Source organism: Clupea harengus, chromosome 11 (assembly GCF_900700415.2).
Source record: "Clupea harengus chromosome 11, Ch_v2.0.2, whole genome shotgun sequence".
NCBI lineage: Eukaryota > Metazoa > Chordata > Actinopteri > Clupeiformes > Clupeidae > Clupea > Clupea harengus.
Genome location: NC_045162.1, coordinates 17,989,805 through 18,005,390, shown reverse-complemented (window position 1 = coordinate 18,005,390; position 15,586 = coordinate 17,989,805). Strand labels below are relative to the sequence as shown.

Below are 15,586 nucleotides of genomic sequence, written 5' to 3'. Positions count from 1 at the left end.
TGAATTTGAACACAGAATTGGGATTCATTATAAAAGGTCTAATAACATGGCTTTAAATGTTGTAACTTACAACATTTAAAGCCATGTTATTCTAAGTTTACTTGAAGGGGCTGAGACAGAGAAAGTGCCTAGTGATATTGGGAAACTGTGTATTTGTAATGCCTTATGCCTTGTCAAGTGCAGAAGCGTTTTCATTTCTTGACAAAATATAAATAAATACGTTTCTAAGGTGGTGACTGGTTTCTGTGTAAGGACAAGGAGCGGTGCTACACCTACAGTTCTGAAAAAGAGAGCAGAAATACAACCTAAATCAACAAAGTCATAAATCACGAGTTCCACGTGAGAATACCTACAGGCAGTATATTACTATATACATACTGACTTGAGTAGCTACATAGCCGCTCCCATTCCATTCAGTGATCCTACGCAATGTATTGTGCTATGGTTTATCCTTAATGCAAGCAGTTAACAATAACAATGAAAGATGCTGTTCTCTGATCGTGGCTAAAATCACTTGACTTCACAGATGTACACAGCCAACCAACTCCTAATGGGGTACACAGCCACCCAACTCCTAATGGGGGGCATTGGACTGGATTTAATGATCAACCCAGCACTTCAGCAGGAATAACAGATGATAGTGCAATCAGTGTTATTTACGGGCAACAGCTATCGACTGTTCATTCTGACTGTGGCGCTCACAGGCTCCACATGAACTCAGGTGAACTAATATTCAATTTGTATTCCCCTTAGTTTTATAACATAGTAGGCTACTGAATGATTTTCTCAGCTCAGTGGGAACGTTATGATCTTGAGGTAGTGTTTCTCATTGACTTCCCTCTCCTTCAAATGGAAAAGATGCCATGGACACATACCCTGTGGTCCACCCTGGACCTAGCATCCCTGCTCTTCCAGCAGCACCACCCTCTGCCATGGCCCCTGCTGCCAGTAACGCTTGTATCGGTCAGCGCAATCCGTCAGAGGGCCCTAGTGATGCCAGCATGGGTAAGTCATTTAGGAAGTCTGCATACCTTCTGTGAATGTGAGAGGTTAGTCATCAAGTATCAACACTGAATTATACATAATCCATCTATTTGCAGCTCCCCCTTATTGTAATTGTACCCATGTCACTGAGAATATGCGCTGTACTGGAATGACCTATCTCCTCTCACTCGTACAGAACTTGACAGCAGTGTGGATCCTGAGACCGGGGAAAGGGCAATGGAGTGACCAGAGTTGTCAGGTGTATCTGGAGTAACTCCACAAGGGGACCTGCAGACAGAAGTTCCTACGCACTTACATGTACTACCGACATTTGGACTTAAGTCAAGTACTGTACTTTTTTACTATGTGGAGTGATCATGTACATAGATGGCGATTCTGCTGTTGGTTGAGGACACAGGGCAGCTACGATTTCTCCTCGAGACTCATTGAACATGTGGGTGGGACATGAAGCTGGCATAATGCTAAAGTGGTGGTCTGCTAATCTGTACAATTTGTCTAGGATATTATGGTTACTGGTGTTTTTTTTTTTTACAATTTAATTAATTTACTTACCACGTGGATTAGGAGAGGTTTATTAATGCTTATATTGTGATTTGCCAGCTATGGTTGCTGATAAGTGTGTTTATATTTTAAAGCCTTTGTGAATAACAACCATTAGCATTTGTACTGGGTAGCTTACTTATCACACCCTGCAACATATTTTCATGCTAGAAATCTAAAAGTCAAAATTGTAGATAACATTTGAAGTTAAGAATAACAATATTTGAATGAAATATAACCTTATGACTAGGCCATTGTAACATCCTGTAACAAATCCATGCCATGACATTTAAACAGCCTCCTACATACGCAGTTAGACTGGCGTTTGTTAACAAGGCACACAAAATAGATTGTAAGACACTGAAAAAAACGTTTCTAAACTCTGAAGTTTACACAGAAGAACTTATAGTGTCTAAATACTACAGCAAAATATGGCTCATCTGATATGGCCTCTTACATTGGGTCCTCAGGGTGGATATCAAATGAAAAGAGTGAAAATAGAGCTGAGATTTGGCTGCGGGGGAGACTTATCTCCTCTCTGAGCTTGAAACATTTGTAACAAGTTGACCAAAGCTAGTCCATAGAAATGTGAGGTGGGTGTTGTGCTGATGTGTTATTGCTGGGTGTTGAGTTGCTTCAGGTACTATATAGTACTCCACATCAACTTTCCAAGAGCACATTTTTAGAGAATCTTTTGAAATGGTTGTGTTTTTAATAAATGTGGTTTATGAATGAAATCAGGGCTTATTTCAGGGGTTCAGGATTTATTTCTTTGGTGGGGCACATGTTTGTTTGCAGAATAAGTTGTGCACAAGACGTTGTGCAGCATATTAAGCTCTGTGTAAGCTCTGATCTTCCAAATTTTACAGTGTTAACCAAACAAGGTCTCAAGACAGAAGCTACATGGTCAGAGAAATTAAGTTGGTCATCAATTATAACCCCCCCCCAAGTTTCCTGCAGTTTTAGTTAGGGTCAGTGTCAGTTAGGTTCTATTAGTAGTAGTCCGAGTTATTATGAGTAGTACCATGATACCTGTCTAACCATGTCAGTCACGTGGCATCATCAGGAACATAAACAACCATGCAATGGAGGTAAACATTGATCTGCAGACAGCTTCAGACTTAAAATACCCAGGAAGGACTGTCAAAGGAAGTTTTTAAAAACCTGTTTACATTCAGGTCAGTTTACTTTCAATTCAGTTTTTCCTCTCTATCACATCACAGTATTCTCTCCCTTTTTGTTAACTGCACAAACCAATTACATGGTCATGCTTTTGCACTGGAAATAAAACAATTAAATTCTTCAATTTTACACAAGTAAAAAAGAAAAAAGAAAAAAAGATTGAGGTTAAAAGCAGGCGAAATAAAACTACACTTAAAGAGGAAGTCTCCAACATTGTTGTTACAGGGGTTTAATTACGGAAAAGACCTAGAATGCAGTCACATAACTTGTTTTGTGGAAGCGTCTTGGGAACTTTCTAGTTTGTACTTCATTCCGAGGTTTATAGGTTGAGCTTTATCCCAATAAACTACCTGACACCAACCTACACCATTTTGAGTGAACCAGTAAACCCACTGTGTAGGACTCAAAGGATAGTGGTAGGGTAGTTGTTATATTACATTACTCTGCATGTTGGTCGCTCCGACTGCATCTAAAATATCCTGCCACAACACTGAAAAACCCTTAATAACAATGTTAACAGTCTGATGATCCCAGAGATTTCTATGATTCACAGCACTATACAGCAAATTGCATTGGGTCAGAAATAATTATGAACTTGTTCTGCAAATATGAGGAAAGAAAGTCAGAAAAATATTTGGTTTTGGTCATGTAACTTTATCACTGGCAGCAAATAAAAAGTAACAGTGCCATTTAACAGCCAATTTGAATTGAAGTAAACAGCCATGGAGTGAAGTCAGGATGAATATGACAAGGATGTTTATTCACAAGCCAAAGTTTCAGAGTCACCAAAAGCCCTTCTAACTAAGTCAGGCTTACATGTAAAAGACTAGCTCAGGGAGACACTGATTGGTTTATCAGAACAAAGAAAAATTGGGGAATACACGCAAGGAGACATCTTTTTACACGCTAATTTCTGTCTATACTTCACCCCTTATTCCCAGTCATCTTGGCCCAATCCTCCTCACCACACCACATCTTTGTGTAACCGTATACCCCTCCTCTACTCAGGGGCTCCCATCTGCTCGTCCCCATCCTTCTTTTTCTTGTGCCCAGACACAATGTCATCGATGCGCAGCAGCAAGATGGCCGTCTGAAACAAAGGAAAAGAGAAATGTAGTTTCTGGTGATTTTGCCTAGTTCTCTTGTTTGACCCTTAAGACCCTTTTCCACCGATTAAAGTAAAGAAAATTATGAAACCAACCATCTAAGTAAATGTGCCACCCATTAGGCCTTTAACATCATCGTTTGAGTAAGTGTAGTCAATTTAACTGTAGTTCCATAGATTGCTTCGGGTCTAAAACTGATGTAAAAATAACCCTGATGAATGCCAAATTTCCTTCGTTTCTAGCTGGGCAAGTACATTTTGTATGCGTGTGCAGTTAAAAATAAACCTAGGTCCTATGCCTTAGTGCCATGAGTAAGGATCTCATTTCACTAAAGCTGTATAGACAGCGGCCTTACCTCCACAGCGGTCTTGTAGGTCTGAGCCTTCACTGCCAGCGGTTCCACGATGCCGAGTTCAGTCATGTCTACGAGGGCGCCCGTCTCACCGTTTACACCCCATGATGCAAAGCCCTCCTGTGTGTGCTTCGCCTGCGGACAACAAAGAACAGTCTGAATCAGACAGGCCCAAAATGCCTTGCAGCAGAGCTCAAATTTGAGTCAATCATTTAACACCGTGCAGACAGCTTAATAAAGCTTTCCGCTGAGGGGCTTTCTTGACTGGGTTAAAAATTGATTAAAAATGGCAGCTATTCAAGCATGTACTGTTCAGCTAAAAAGCAAAAACTAAAGAAAATGACATGCAGTACAGGAATAATATAACAAACAGAACCCCCAGATGCACATACAGCACCTCCAATCACAAACAAGAGCAGTTCATGTTTTATTCAGTTGTGTGTTATCGGATGACATTAGGTTAAATTAGTGGAGCAGTCTTTCAACAATGCGAAAGTGATTGTTCAAGTAGTATCAAACGATTCAGGACATGAATAAACACAGACCTTCACTGAGAGAGCCATGTGTTAATACAGGTGCAAGACTGCTGGGACCCCTTTCTTACCCTGAGTGAGGTGAGCACTCTGATAGTGCTGGCCCCACAGTTCTGGATGAGTGTGCGGGGGATGACCTCCAGGGCCTGGGCCACGGCGCGGTAGGGCCACTGCTCCACCCCTGTGAGGGCCCGTGAGCGCTCCATCAGCTGGTGGGACACGGCCATCTCCACGGCGCCGCCGCCCGGCAGCAGGTAGGGTTCCAGGAGCACGTTCCTGCACACCTGCATGGCGTCCTGCAGGTTCCGCTCCACCTCCTGACCAAAGGGGATACCAACATCAGTCAGTCAGTCATGTTGGACATGAACACATTTGACATTAACTGCCGGTATCTGCCGTGCATAATGTCAGATCTGTATGGAGGCAGGGAATATTGAATAATGGAATCACCTGCACTAGTCTCAACCTGATCAAAGCCCTCAGGCTTAGACTTCGGACAGATAATCAATAATAAGACAGACATTTTGTAGCAGGAAAGCATAGGAGAAGGAACAGGAAACCATAGGAGATGGAACAGGAAACAAGTGCAACTGGAAACACTTTTTGTTATTTTACACTTCGCAGATTTTAAACTAGTCAACAATATGACTGCATGATTGATCGATCCTTACGAAGCAACTTGGCCATGATTTTAAAACCGCAGCATCGTCTTACCGCAAGGATTTCCTTGCTGGCTCCTCGGAGCAGGATTGTGCAGGCTTTCGGGTCTTTGCACTCTGTGACGAAGGTGAAGTACTCGTCTCCGATCTTCTTCACCTCAAAAAGCCCAGCCCCAGTTCCAACGTCCTCCTCCCGGAGTTCCTCTGTCCGGCTGGCAATGCGAGCTCCACACGCTCTGAGAACAACAAGCACTTGGTTTCACACTTCAGGATTCACATTGTCTAAACAACTATTTGGATAGAACACATCTTTAGAGTATACATCTGTAAAATAACTGTTCTGTGGGACGTGTACAGATGTGTGCTTCATATGTCATATGCATTGTCATCACACTAAAAACACTCCATGCAACAGGTAATAACACATTCTTCCATTATACATTCTCTCCTTGTTGTTCCAATTAGGCAAAAAAAGTCACTAACAGGTAAGCTAGATGGCATTCTACTATGTCTTGTTATAATCCATTACATCTCTATATTACAAGCTAAATGCATTGGGCTCTGTAAAGCACCTTGAGACAATTTTATTGTTTTGGCGCTATATAAATAAAATTGAATTCTCATAAATGTAAAACTCTTGTTGAAAGACAGCTGCAGAGTGCATGCGTGCTGTTCACCTGGCAATACGGTTGTTGTCGGTCTTCCTCACACGACGAATAGCGGTTATGTTGGCCTTTACCAGGTAGTGCTGAGCCAGGTCTAATATGGAGGGGAGAAAGAGAAAGCGAAGATGAAGAATATTTTTAGAATACTTTGAGACCTTTTTATTTTTTGCGAAGGAGAGGCCTTACCAGAAATGCCCTTCTCTGTGAAGATCAGGTCAGGTTTAAGACGAATGATGTCTTCACAGATCTGCTGGATGTACTCTTCCTCCATCTGCAGAATGCGGGCAAAGTCTTCCTCACGTGTGATTTCAATATCAGTCTGGAAAGAGAGAGAAGGGATGAGAACACATAAAGGATGGTTTAGGGGAGTTTATTAACATGGCTTATAAGAATGCCCATATAATTTCACTTACAACCATTAAAGAATCACAGTGGGAGGTATCCAACTCAAAGTAATATATAGATTCATAACTAAATATTTTTTTTCGTTTCACACACACCGTCCTAATGCACTTATATACCGGACACCCTAGCGCCACCTGCAGGCCAAATCCATATTTCTTTTTCAAAAGGAGTTCCCATATGGGATGCCCATACCTGGCTCTCTCCCTTCTTGTACTCCAAATTGCAGTCGAGGAGAATGATGCGAGGGTTTTTGATTAGGCGACGCATGCGGGGGTGTGTGATGTCCTTATTCACCATCACTCCTCTCAGCACACAGGAATCCTCAATGAATCCACCCGGGACCTGGTGTGAAAGAGAACACAAATGCAAAACAGATTGTCAGTGAATTTTCAAGGAGAATCGAAAAAAAAAGAGAAAAAAAAACCAGCAACCCTGTACAAACCAAGTAATATTTGGGAGTACTTACACAAACATACTACCATTATCAGTGCCTGAAACAATACATGACCAGGTGGAAATAATTCTCTACTGAAATTGTACAATACATTGTTATTAGGGCTGTCAGCGTTAACGCGTTAATCTATGCGATTAATGCGGCCGCGATTAACGCGATGAAATATTTTAACGCAATTAACGCGTTTTAATGCCTTTATTTGGAAAGTTTGAGAACCACTGCGGTAGTTGAAGATGGAGAGAGCTGAGGGATTGTTGGGCGGAAAGTTTCTGTTTAATAGGCAAAATTACAGAACAATCGACAAAACTAAAGTTGTATGTAGCATTTGTCAAATTGAATTTAGCTATCACAGAAGCAGCTCGTCTTTAAGTTATCACCTTAATGCAAAGCACCCGACAGAAAGCAGTCCCAGGTTAGATGGTCGCCAACCCACACTCTACGACTTCTCTAGTAAAATAACTAGACCAGTCCGTGAAAAGGTTACCAACGCTTTAGCAGTTTGGGTTGCCGGTGACTGTCGGACCATCAACATAGTTAAGGACGTTGGGCTGACTGAGGTGATTCGAATTGCTTCAGGAGACAACTCTTACGATTTACCGTCGAGGGGCACCATTGTGTCTCGCATACATTCCTTTTATGACGGCGAGAGAGCACGGAAAATTCAGCTCCTCGAGCAAGCTGCCACCGTCACCCTTACTGGTGACTACTGGACATCAGTCAGCAATGACAATTACCTGGGTGTCACAGCTCATTTGATTGACAATGTATGGAAATTGAGATATTTTTCATTGGAAGTAAAAAAAAAAAAAACAGACAAACAAACTTTTTATCGCGATTAATCTAGATTAATGAATTTCAAAATGTGAGATTAATAGTTAATTTTTTTTAATCTATTGACAGCCCTAATTATTATAGTTGCCTTATATAGTTAAGAGCGAAGAGTTTAACAATATAGTATTCACACTGTTAAAAACTTGCAAAGCCTGGAATAAGCCACACCTTCTCCACTTTGGCATACTTCTTGATGTCAATTTCCCTGCGGCCTCCCTCCGTCAGCTCAACAGTGCGTACGGCGTCCAAGGCAATGTTACAGGCCATATCAGCCCACTGGTTCAATGCTTTTGTGTTGACAGCAGAGTTGATTATCTTCAGCATCATTTCCCGGTTGTTCACATCCACTGGTGTGCTGTTTAATGCAACACAGAGACCATAACATTACACCACTAAAAAACAGCTCCCAACTCTGTATACGCATTAACAGACACACACAGACAGACAGACATCATCAATGAAGAACTCAAGAGATCACTCATGTTATATTATAAGTAGAGACAGACAGACAAATGGGCAGACAGATGGACAAAGGGACAGCCAGACAGACAAATAAACAGTCAGCTATACGGTGTGGGTGGGGTTTGATACAACATACGAATTGAGAACCGAGCTCCACACAGCGATTCAAACAGTCAGTGTGACACAGTCAAAACTGGATGGATGGATGGGAGATTTATTGATCCTGAATGAAATGTAGGAATATGTGACAATGCAATACCTGATCTCTTTGAGCATGCTGAGCATGTCATCCAGGGCTTGTCTATAAGCACTGATGACTATCGTGGGGTGCATCTGCTGCTCCAGAAACTGCTCAGCAACAGAGAGCATCTCACCAGCTATAGGTACAGAACACATGAGGCACGCATCATTCAGAGAACAACCGAAAATCACAAGCCAAGATACACGGGTCAGTGAGTGCATGCAGACACATATGAATCCAAGTTCAAAATAGATTCTCAGTGAACACCTTCCATACACAATGTGCTTTTGAGAGGACGTGGCCATCAAAACACAAAACCGTGGTGAAAAGAGATGTCAGCTTGAAGCCTGTCAGTTAAAAGCAGTCCGCACACAAGACAGTGTGCCATGAAGAACAACTGATGGGAGAGCCCTGGGAAGCTTACCTAGAATGATGACAGAGGTAGTACCATCTCCCACCTCCTCGTCCTGGGTCCGACTGATCTCAATCATAGACTTGGCTGCCGGGTGCTGTACCTGAATCTAAACAGCGGAAATGTACATCTGAATCTCCTGTCTAACATCAGCAATAACCATGAGTTCAAGTAAATCAATAGCAGAGCTAACAGACAAACACAGCACACATTTAAAATGACTAATACACCTTTGCCAAAGCTGGGGCTATCTTGGGGTTAAACATTTAAATGCAGATAAGTCACTTAACTATACATCAAGCTGTTTGGATAGAGGCATATGCCAACCAAATGCAAGTAATATAAAAATAAATCTGAGACACTGTCTGCTTAAACAATGTTCTAATGAATACATACCTCTCTGAGAATAGCATTACCATCATTGGTCATGACAATACCACCCATGGGATCCAAAAGCATCTGCAAAAACATACACCAGGATAAGAGACTACCCATTAAATGTCAAAAATAGTCCAAATATTAGTTTTTTTAACCTTGGCCTACGGGCTGGCAATACAGCTCAACTTAACACAAACCTTCATCATGGCTCTTGGTCCCAAACACGTCCTGATGACGTCAGCTATCATCTAAACATTGCAGACAAATATGTTAAGTTATTCCTTGATCATACTCAATACATAAACAAGAGTCTCAAAACTCGACCTCACATTCACACAGGACTACAATCTCACCTTAGCTGCGCTAATGTTCCCGGTCTGGACTTTCCGCCCAGACTCTCTTTTCATATTTTGACCTGTACAGAAAAAATAGCTTTAACTCCAGATACATTTACAGTTAGGTGACAATGCTATAATAAAGTAAGACAAAAACAAAAAAAAACACGTGCCAAATATTTCGAACTCTTCCCCCAGTAAGCTTAATCTAACTACTTGTTACCAAATCACTGACTTTCACTGATTTAACTCACCGAATTTAGTCGATTACCACCCAGTCATTATCAATGAATAATTCCACATTCAAAAAGACAAAATAACCACAGCATTTATTCTTTCAGTCAATCATCTTAACTGTTAGCTACTTGCTTAAGCTTGTTAGCTTATGAGCTTAGCAGTCAAGCTACTCAATGCAAGCTATGAAAATAAATGTTCTCTTGCAGCCACTTGTTATCATTCCAGGGCAAACAAAACCGTTACCGCTAGCTATACTCTACTCGCAAGAATAGACAGCTTTCTTCTTAATTATTCTCTTTAACGTACGTTAGCCATCAAGCTAACTTGTACATTTATGTGACAACGCCAAAGCTACCTCACCCAACCAGAGTTGTTCTATAGCTGCTAGGATGGCACGAGACTACTTTCCATCTTTGCCTTGAGACAAGCGTACAAGATAGCTGCCCATAGCTAGCAAGTTTCTGCACTAGTTTAACATAGGGCCCATTCAATGCTGCCAACTAGCAAACGTTAGCTTTCCTGGCTAGCTTTTGTGACAGCATGTTGGGGATGACAAGGAGAAACAGCTAGCAAGCTAGCCAAGTTAGCTGATGTTCCGCGTGCAAAGTGCGACACACACACATCAGAGGAACGAATTAGATCAAAACATAAAAACTTAATAGATAACAAGAAGGACATTCTGGAAAAAGATTATCCTTGGTACTCACTTAACACGAGAACCGGTCGGCCCATCATTTTTGCAGAGATCAAACTAACCGGCAACCAAAATCTACCACGGTGAAAGAAGGACCTGGAACGATTGTCTAGAAACTAGGCGTTGGCAAGACACACGTACCAATTAGAGCACAGGAACCTGTGATGTACAACAACGTACGCCAATCACAGAGACGACATCGTAACGTCACTTGCGCCTACCAGCGTGACACAGCACGAGCTGTGAATTGCACATCCTCGTCGTTTCCTCAGCCTCAGCAGCTTGCTTCAGAATCAGAATCAGAATTGTATTTATTGCCAAGTAGGTTTACACCTACCTGGAATTTGCTCTGGTGTATAGGTGCATACAGTAAACATAAAAACACAATAAATACTACACATAAGAAAAAAGTACTACACATAAGAAAAAAAACACAATATATAAGATACAAATATATATAAAAAAGTAAAGATAAAAGCAAAATACAAAACAGGAGTGCAATATGAATGTGCAATATGCAATGTGCAATGTAATGTGTGTTAATGTTACACAGACTTGAGGAATGGGGGCGGGATAAGAGTCCAAGTCAGGGCCTATAGCAGCTATGGAACAACTCTGGTCGGGCGTTGTTTATAAGGCCAACTGCAGCCGGGAAGAAGCTTGTCTTGTGGCGTGAGGTTTTGGTCCTGATGGACCGCAGCCTCCTGCCGGAGGGAAGTACCTCGAAGAGTTTGTGACCCGGGTGGGAGGGATCGGCCACAATCTTACCTGCACCCCTCAGGGTCCTAGAGGCGAACAGGTCCTATAGAGATGGCAGATTTCAGCCAATCACCTTCTCAGCAGAACGGATGATACTCTGCAGTCTGCCTTTATCATTGGCAGTGGCAGCAGCGTACCAGATGGTAATGGAAGAGGTGAGGATGGACTTGATGATGCAGGTGTAAAAGTGCACCATCATTGTCTTTGCCAGGTTGAACTTCTTCAGCTGCCGCAGGAAGTACATCCTCTGTTGAGCTATTTTGCTGAGGGAGCTGATGTTCAGCTCCCACTTTAGGTCCTGGGAGATGATGGTGCCCAGGAAGCGGAAGGACTCTGCAGTGTCGACTCTTAGGTTCCTGAGGAATCCAGGTGCTGGAGGATGAAGTGAAGGGCCATGTTTACTGCATCGTCTACAGACCTGTTGGCTCTGTAGGCAAACTGCAGGGGGTCCAGGAGAGTGTCAGTGATGGCTTTGAGGTGAAGCAGCACAAGGCGCTCAAATGCCTTCATCACCACAGAGGTCAGGGCGACAGGTCTGTAATCATTGAGTCCAGTGATCTTTGCTTTTTTCTGTGCTTGACTTCACTATGAACAGCACAACATAGCTTTTTTGTTGTAATATGCATTTACGTTACGTTTGAACAAATATAGCCAAGGGTGCAAAACTAAACTTTTCAAAGGAAGGTAAGCTAAATCCCTGGCTGATTAAGAGTTACACACAAGAGATGTGTCGGGTCTTTTGGATTCAGACGAGTCAGTGTGGTACCTTCCCAAACTGGGTGGACTACTCATGACACTGCTTTTGAGCTGTATCACTTCCCATTTCTAACATTGTGAAAAACACACATCAGCCGATCTATGGCACTGTGAGGATGGGACGGCTAAGGCTGAGTTTACAGACTTGACCTATCTGAGTAATGCAGGGCTCATGGTTGCACTCCTGTTGGTCTGGTGGCCACAGGTGCTCCTCACAGCCCTCTGGAGACATAATGTAGACAGACAATGCACCACCCTGATCCGGAAGCCACCCATGTTTTCGAGCACTGCAGACACAGGCACATACAAGTTAAAGTCTCGGAGCTGAACACCGGAATATTACAGTCAGTCACTGCAAATGCACACATTTCCACCCTTACATTGAACAGTCAGTCATGCAATGGATAAATACCTCCATACAAACATATCTAAAAATCTCTATTGCTAATAAGGACCCAAGAAGAATATTTGGTGTGGTCTTCATAACGGGTTACCGATCAGGTTAATGGCACCTCACTTCTGACACAACTCACTGCACTCCAATCAATGTGGTACCACTTGGCTCCAATTTGATCTGGCAGCTCCGCTTCCCAGGGAGTAGCACTCGTACTGGGCCATCACAGTGAAGCCGTTGTGAAAGCTCATCAGGCACGAAACTGACCTCTGCTGTGTCCCCTGGCCACAATCACTGAGGGAGACACCCTGAAGGGATGGGGACTACATGCTGGTGCGCTTACTGGGTATTTCCTATTGTGCATACAGAAATGATTGAGTAAGCAAAGAGAGAATAGGCGGTGAGAACATTACTGGAGTGTATACTAAAAGTGATGAATTGTTTTGGACTGTTTTGAACTGCCCACGCAGAAAAAAAAACGTATCTCTGCAAGACATGATGATCAGTTATGATAAACATGTAATGGTCTCACAGATTATAGAAAAAGGTTATACACTTAAAGTTGCAGTTGTATAGGAGTACATAAACAAAGTTTGTTACATCCATAGATTATGAAATAAAAATAGACCTTAAACTAACACTATGAAACAATTTGACACTTTTTGAGGTATGGTTTTATAGGCAACTAGTTTTGGTACCATCCTCAAATTAATTTTTATAGCATATGGTCATGGACAGATAAACATCTGTGTCTTTCACACTAGCCATCCAGGATATGCCCTGTGTAGTTCTGTGCACCTGGCTGGAATACCCTGCAAAAATGGAAAAAAGCTTTCACAGCATGACATTGCAGCTATACTGCAAAAAGCGGCCAGTTAGTGTGTTGGCAAGCTTCTACCAGTGTCAACTGGGCTGTTGGTGGTGTTTGCAAGGTTTTTGCATGCCTTTTAGGTAGTTAGCTTGCTAGTTTTGGAACAGAACTCCTTATTGCTGCTTTAAAGCTGGAGCAACACGCCTGACTCCAAGGCCCAGTGTACCATTTAATGTAGCTGCTGCATTGCCCACTGTTGCACACTTGACACTTATATTTTATTTTTATTTTTGCATCCATTGCATCCGGAAAGTATTCACAGCGCTTCACTTTTTCCACATTTTGTTATGCTACAGCCTTATGCTAAAATCATTTAAATTATTTTTTCCCCTCATCAATCTACACTCAATACCACATAATGACAAAGTGAAAACAGGATTTTTATTTTTTTTGGCAAATATGTTAAAAATAAAGAACGAAAATATAACACGTACATAAGTGTTCACAGCCTTTGCTCAATACTTTGTTGAAGCACATTTGGCAGCAATTACAGCCTCAAGTCTTTTTGAGTATGATGCTACAAGATTGGCACACCTATTTTTGGGCAGTTTCTCTAATTCTTCTTTGCAGGACCTCTCAAGCTCAATCAGGTTGGATAGGGAGCGTCGGTGCACAGCCATTTTCAGATCTCTCCAGAGATGTTCAATCGGGTTCAAATCTGGGCTCTGGATGGGCCACTCAAGGACATTCACAGAGTTGTCCCGAAGCCACTCCTTTGTTTTCTTGGCTGTGTGCTTAGGGTCGTTGTCCTGTTGAAAGATGAACCTTCGCCCCAGTCTGAGGTCCAGAGCGCATTGGAGCAGGTTTTCATCAAGGATGTCTCTGTACATTGCTGCATTCATCTTTCCCTCGATCCTGACTAGTCTCCCAGTTCCTGCCGCTGAAAAACATCCCCACAGCATGATGCTGCCACCACCATGCTTCACTGCAGGGATGGTATTGGCCAGGTGATGATGCTGCCTCCACCATGCTTCACTGCAGGGATGGTATTGGCCAGGTGATGATGCTGCCTCCACCATGCTTCACTGCAGGGATGGTATTGGCCAGGGGATGAGCGATGCCTGGTTCCTCCAAACATGACACTTGGCATTCAGGCCAAATAGTTCAATCTTTGTTTTATCAGACCAGAGAATTTTGTTTCTCGTGGTCTGAGAGTCCTTCAGGTGCCTTTTGGCAACTCCAGGCGGGCTGTCATGTGCCTTTTACTGAGAAGTGGCTTCCGTCTGGCCACTCTACCATACAAGCCTGTTTGGTGGAGTGCTGCAGAGATGTTTTTCAGAGGGGAAAAATGAATTTAATCAATTTTGGAATAAGGCTGTAACATAAAAAAATGTGGGGAAAGGGAAGCGCTGTGAATACTTTCAGGATGCACTGTATATTGTTGTTTTATGTCCTATGCTCAAACCAAATCAATCTCCTGTATGTGAATATACTTGGCCAATAAAATCATTCTGATTCTGATTGAGTCTCTGGGGGCACTCTGAGCCACAGCCTTCCAGTGGCAGAATGTTGATGTGATTCATAAGACCCGGGCTGTAAGAGTAGGCACACCCATCCCAAATTCGGCAAGGCACTTTGATAGAAAACAGGCCAGATACTGTATGTCACCTCTGTAAGAGTTCAATATGCTGCTATAGAAAATCTATACAATAGAAGTGACTAATTTCAGGTGTTCACAATGTATTACCCCACTGATATGATTGCTTTGTCATATGCATGAGGAAGTTTAATCACTCAAATTAACACAATGTCTTTACATGTTCTGTGATGTGTACTTGCCACTGTCAATAGAGACAGTTAGAGCTACAAATATCTGAGTCAAGTGAAGATGCCAAGCTGCTTGGCAATTGCTTGCAACTGCACCTCGTTGGCAACAGTGTTGCGTAGTTTCGCCACAGTGCATGTCTTCTGTCCCACTCCACAGGGAACTGAGCAAGCAAGCAATCTGCACCTCTGTAGGGGTACAGAAGTCCACAACCTCAGGGATGGTATTGCAAATGCAGCATCAATGTGCTGGCCTGTGCTGTGCAGCTGACTGAGGTCTTGACTGACATATTCAACCTGTCACTGGCCCAAGCAGCTGTCCCCACGTGCTTCAAAACCACCTCCATCGTGCCGGTGCCAAAGCACTCCAAGGCAGCGAGCCTTAATGACTTTCGCCCAGTTGCACTCACTCCAACCATCATGAAGTGCTTCGAGAGGCTGGTCCTGGCTCATCTTAAAACATGTCTACCACCCACACTGGACCCACTCTAATTCGCCTACCGCCAGAATAGGAGCACGGAGGATGCCATCTCCACGGCACTACACTCCGC

The 15,586-nt window shown here is 42.7% G+C and overlaps 1 protein-coding gene across 1 annotated transcript; it reads right to left on the bottom strand.

The window, feature by feature from the left end:
* Positions 1 to 3,360: 3,360 nt before the first annotated feature.
* Positions 3,361 to 10,644, bottom strand: LOC105896170 (chaperonin containing TCP1, subunit 3 (gamma)). The gene is made up of 14 exons (XM_012822901.3): positions 10,505 to 10,644; positions 9,579 to 9,640; positions 9,423 to 9,473; positions 9,244 to 9,306; positions 8,860 to 8,956; positions 8,454 to 8,571; positions 7,901 to 8,087; positions 6,640 to 6,789; positions 6,229 to 6,361; positions 6,055 to 6,136; positions 5,433 to 5,613; positions 4,790 to 5,035; positions 4,189 to 4,320; positions 3,361 to 3,817 (listed from the first exon to the last, which is right to left on the bottom strand). The coding sequence occupies exons 1-14, from the start codon at positions 10,530 to 10,532 to the stop codon at positions 3,728 to 3,730; spliced, it is 1,620 nt and encodes a 539-aa protein (XP_012678355.1). The 5' UTR covers positions 10,533 to 10,644; the 3' UTR covers positions 3,361 to 3,727.
* Between the last annotated feature and the right edge of the window lie 4,942 nt (positions 10,645 to 15,586).

Coding starts and splice junctions, on each gene's coding strand:
- LOC105896170 (XM_012822901.3), bottom strand. CDS start 10,532: ATGATGGGCCGACCGGTTCTCGTGTTAA. Junction 9,641..10,504: donor CCGACCGGTTCTCGTGTTAA/GTGAGTACCAAG, acceptor TTTTCTGTACAG/GTCAAAATATGAAAAGAGAG. Junction 8,572..8,859: donor TACCTCTGTCATCATTCTAG/GTAAGCTTCCCA, acceptor CTGTACCTATAG/CTGGTGAGATGCTCTCTGTT.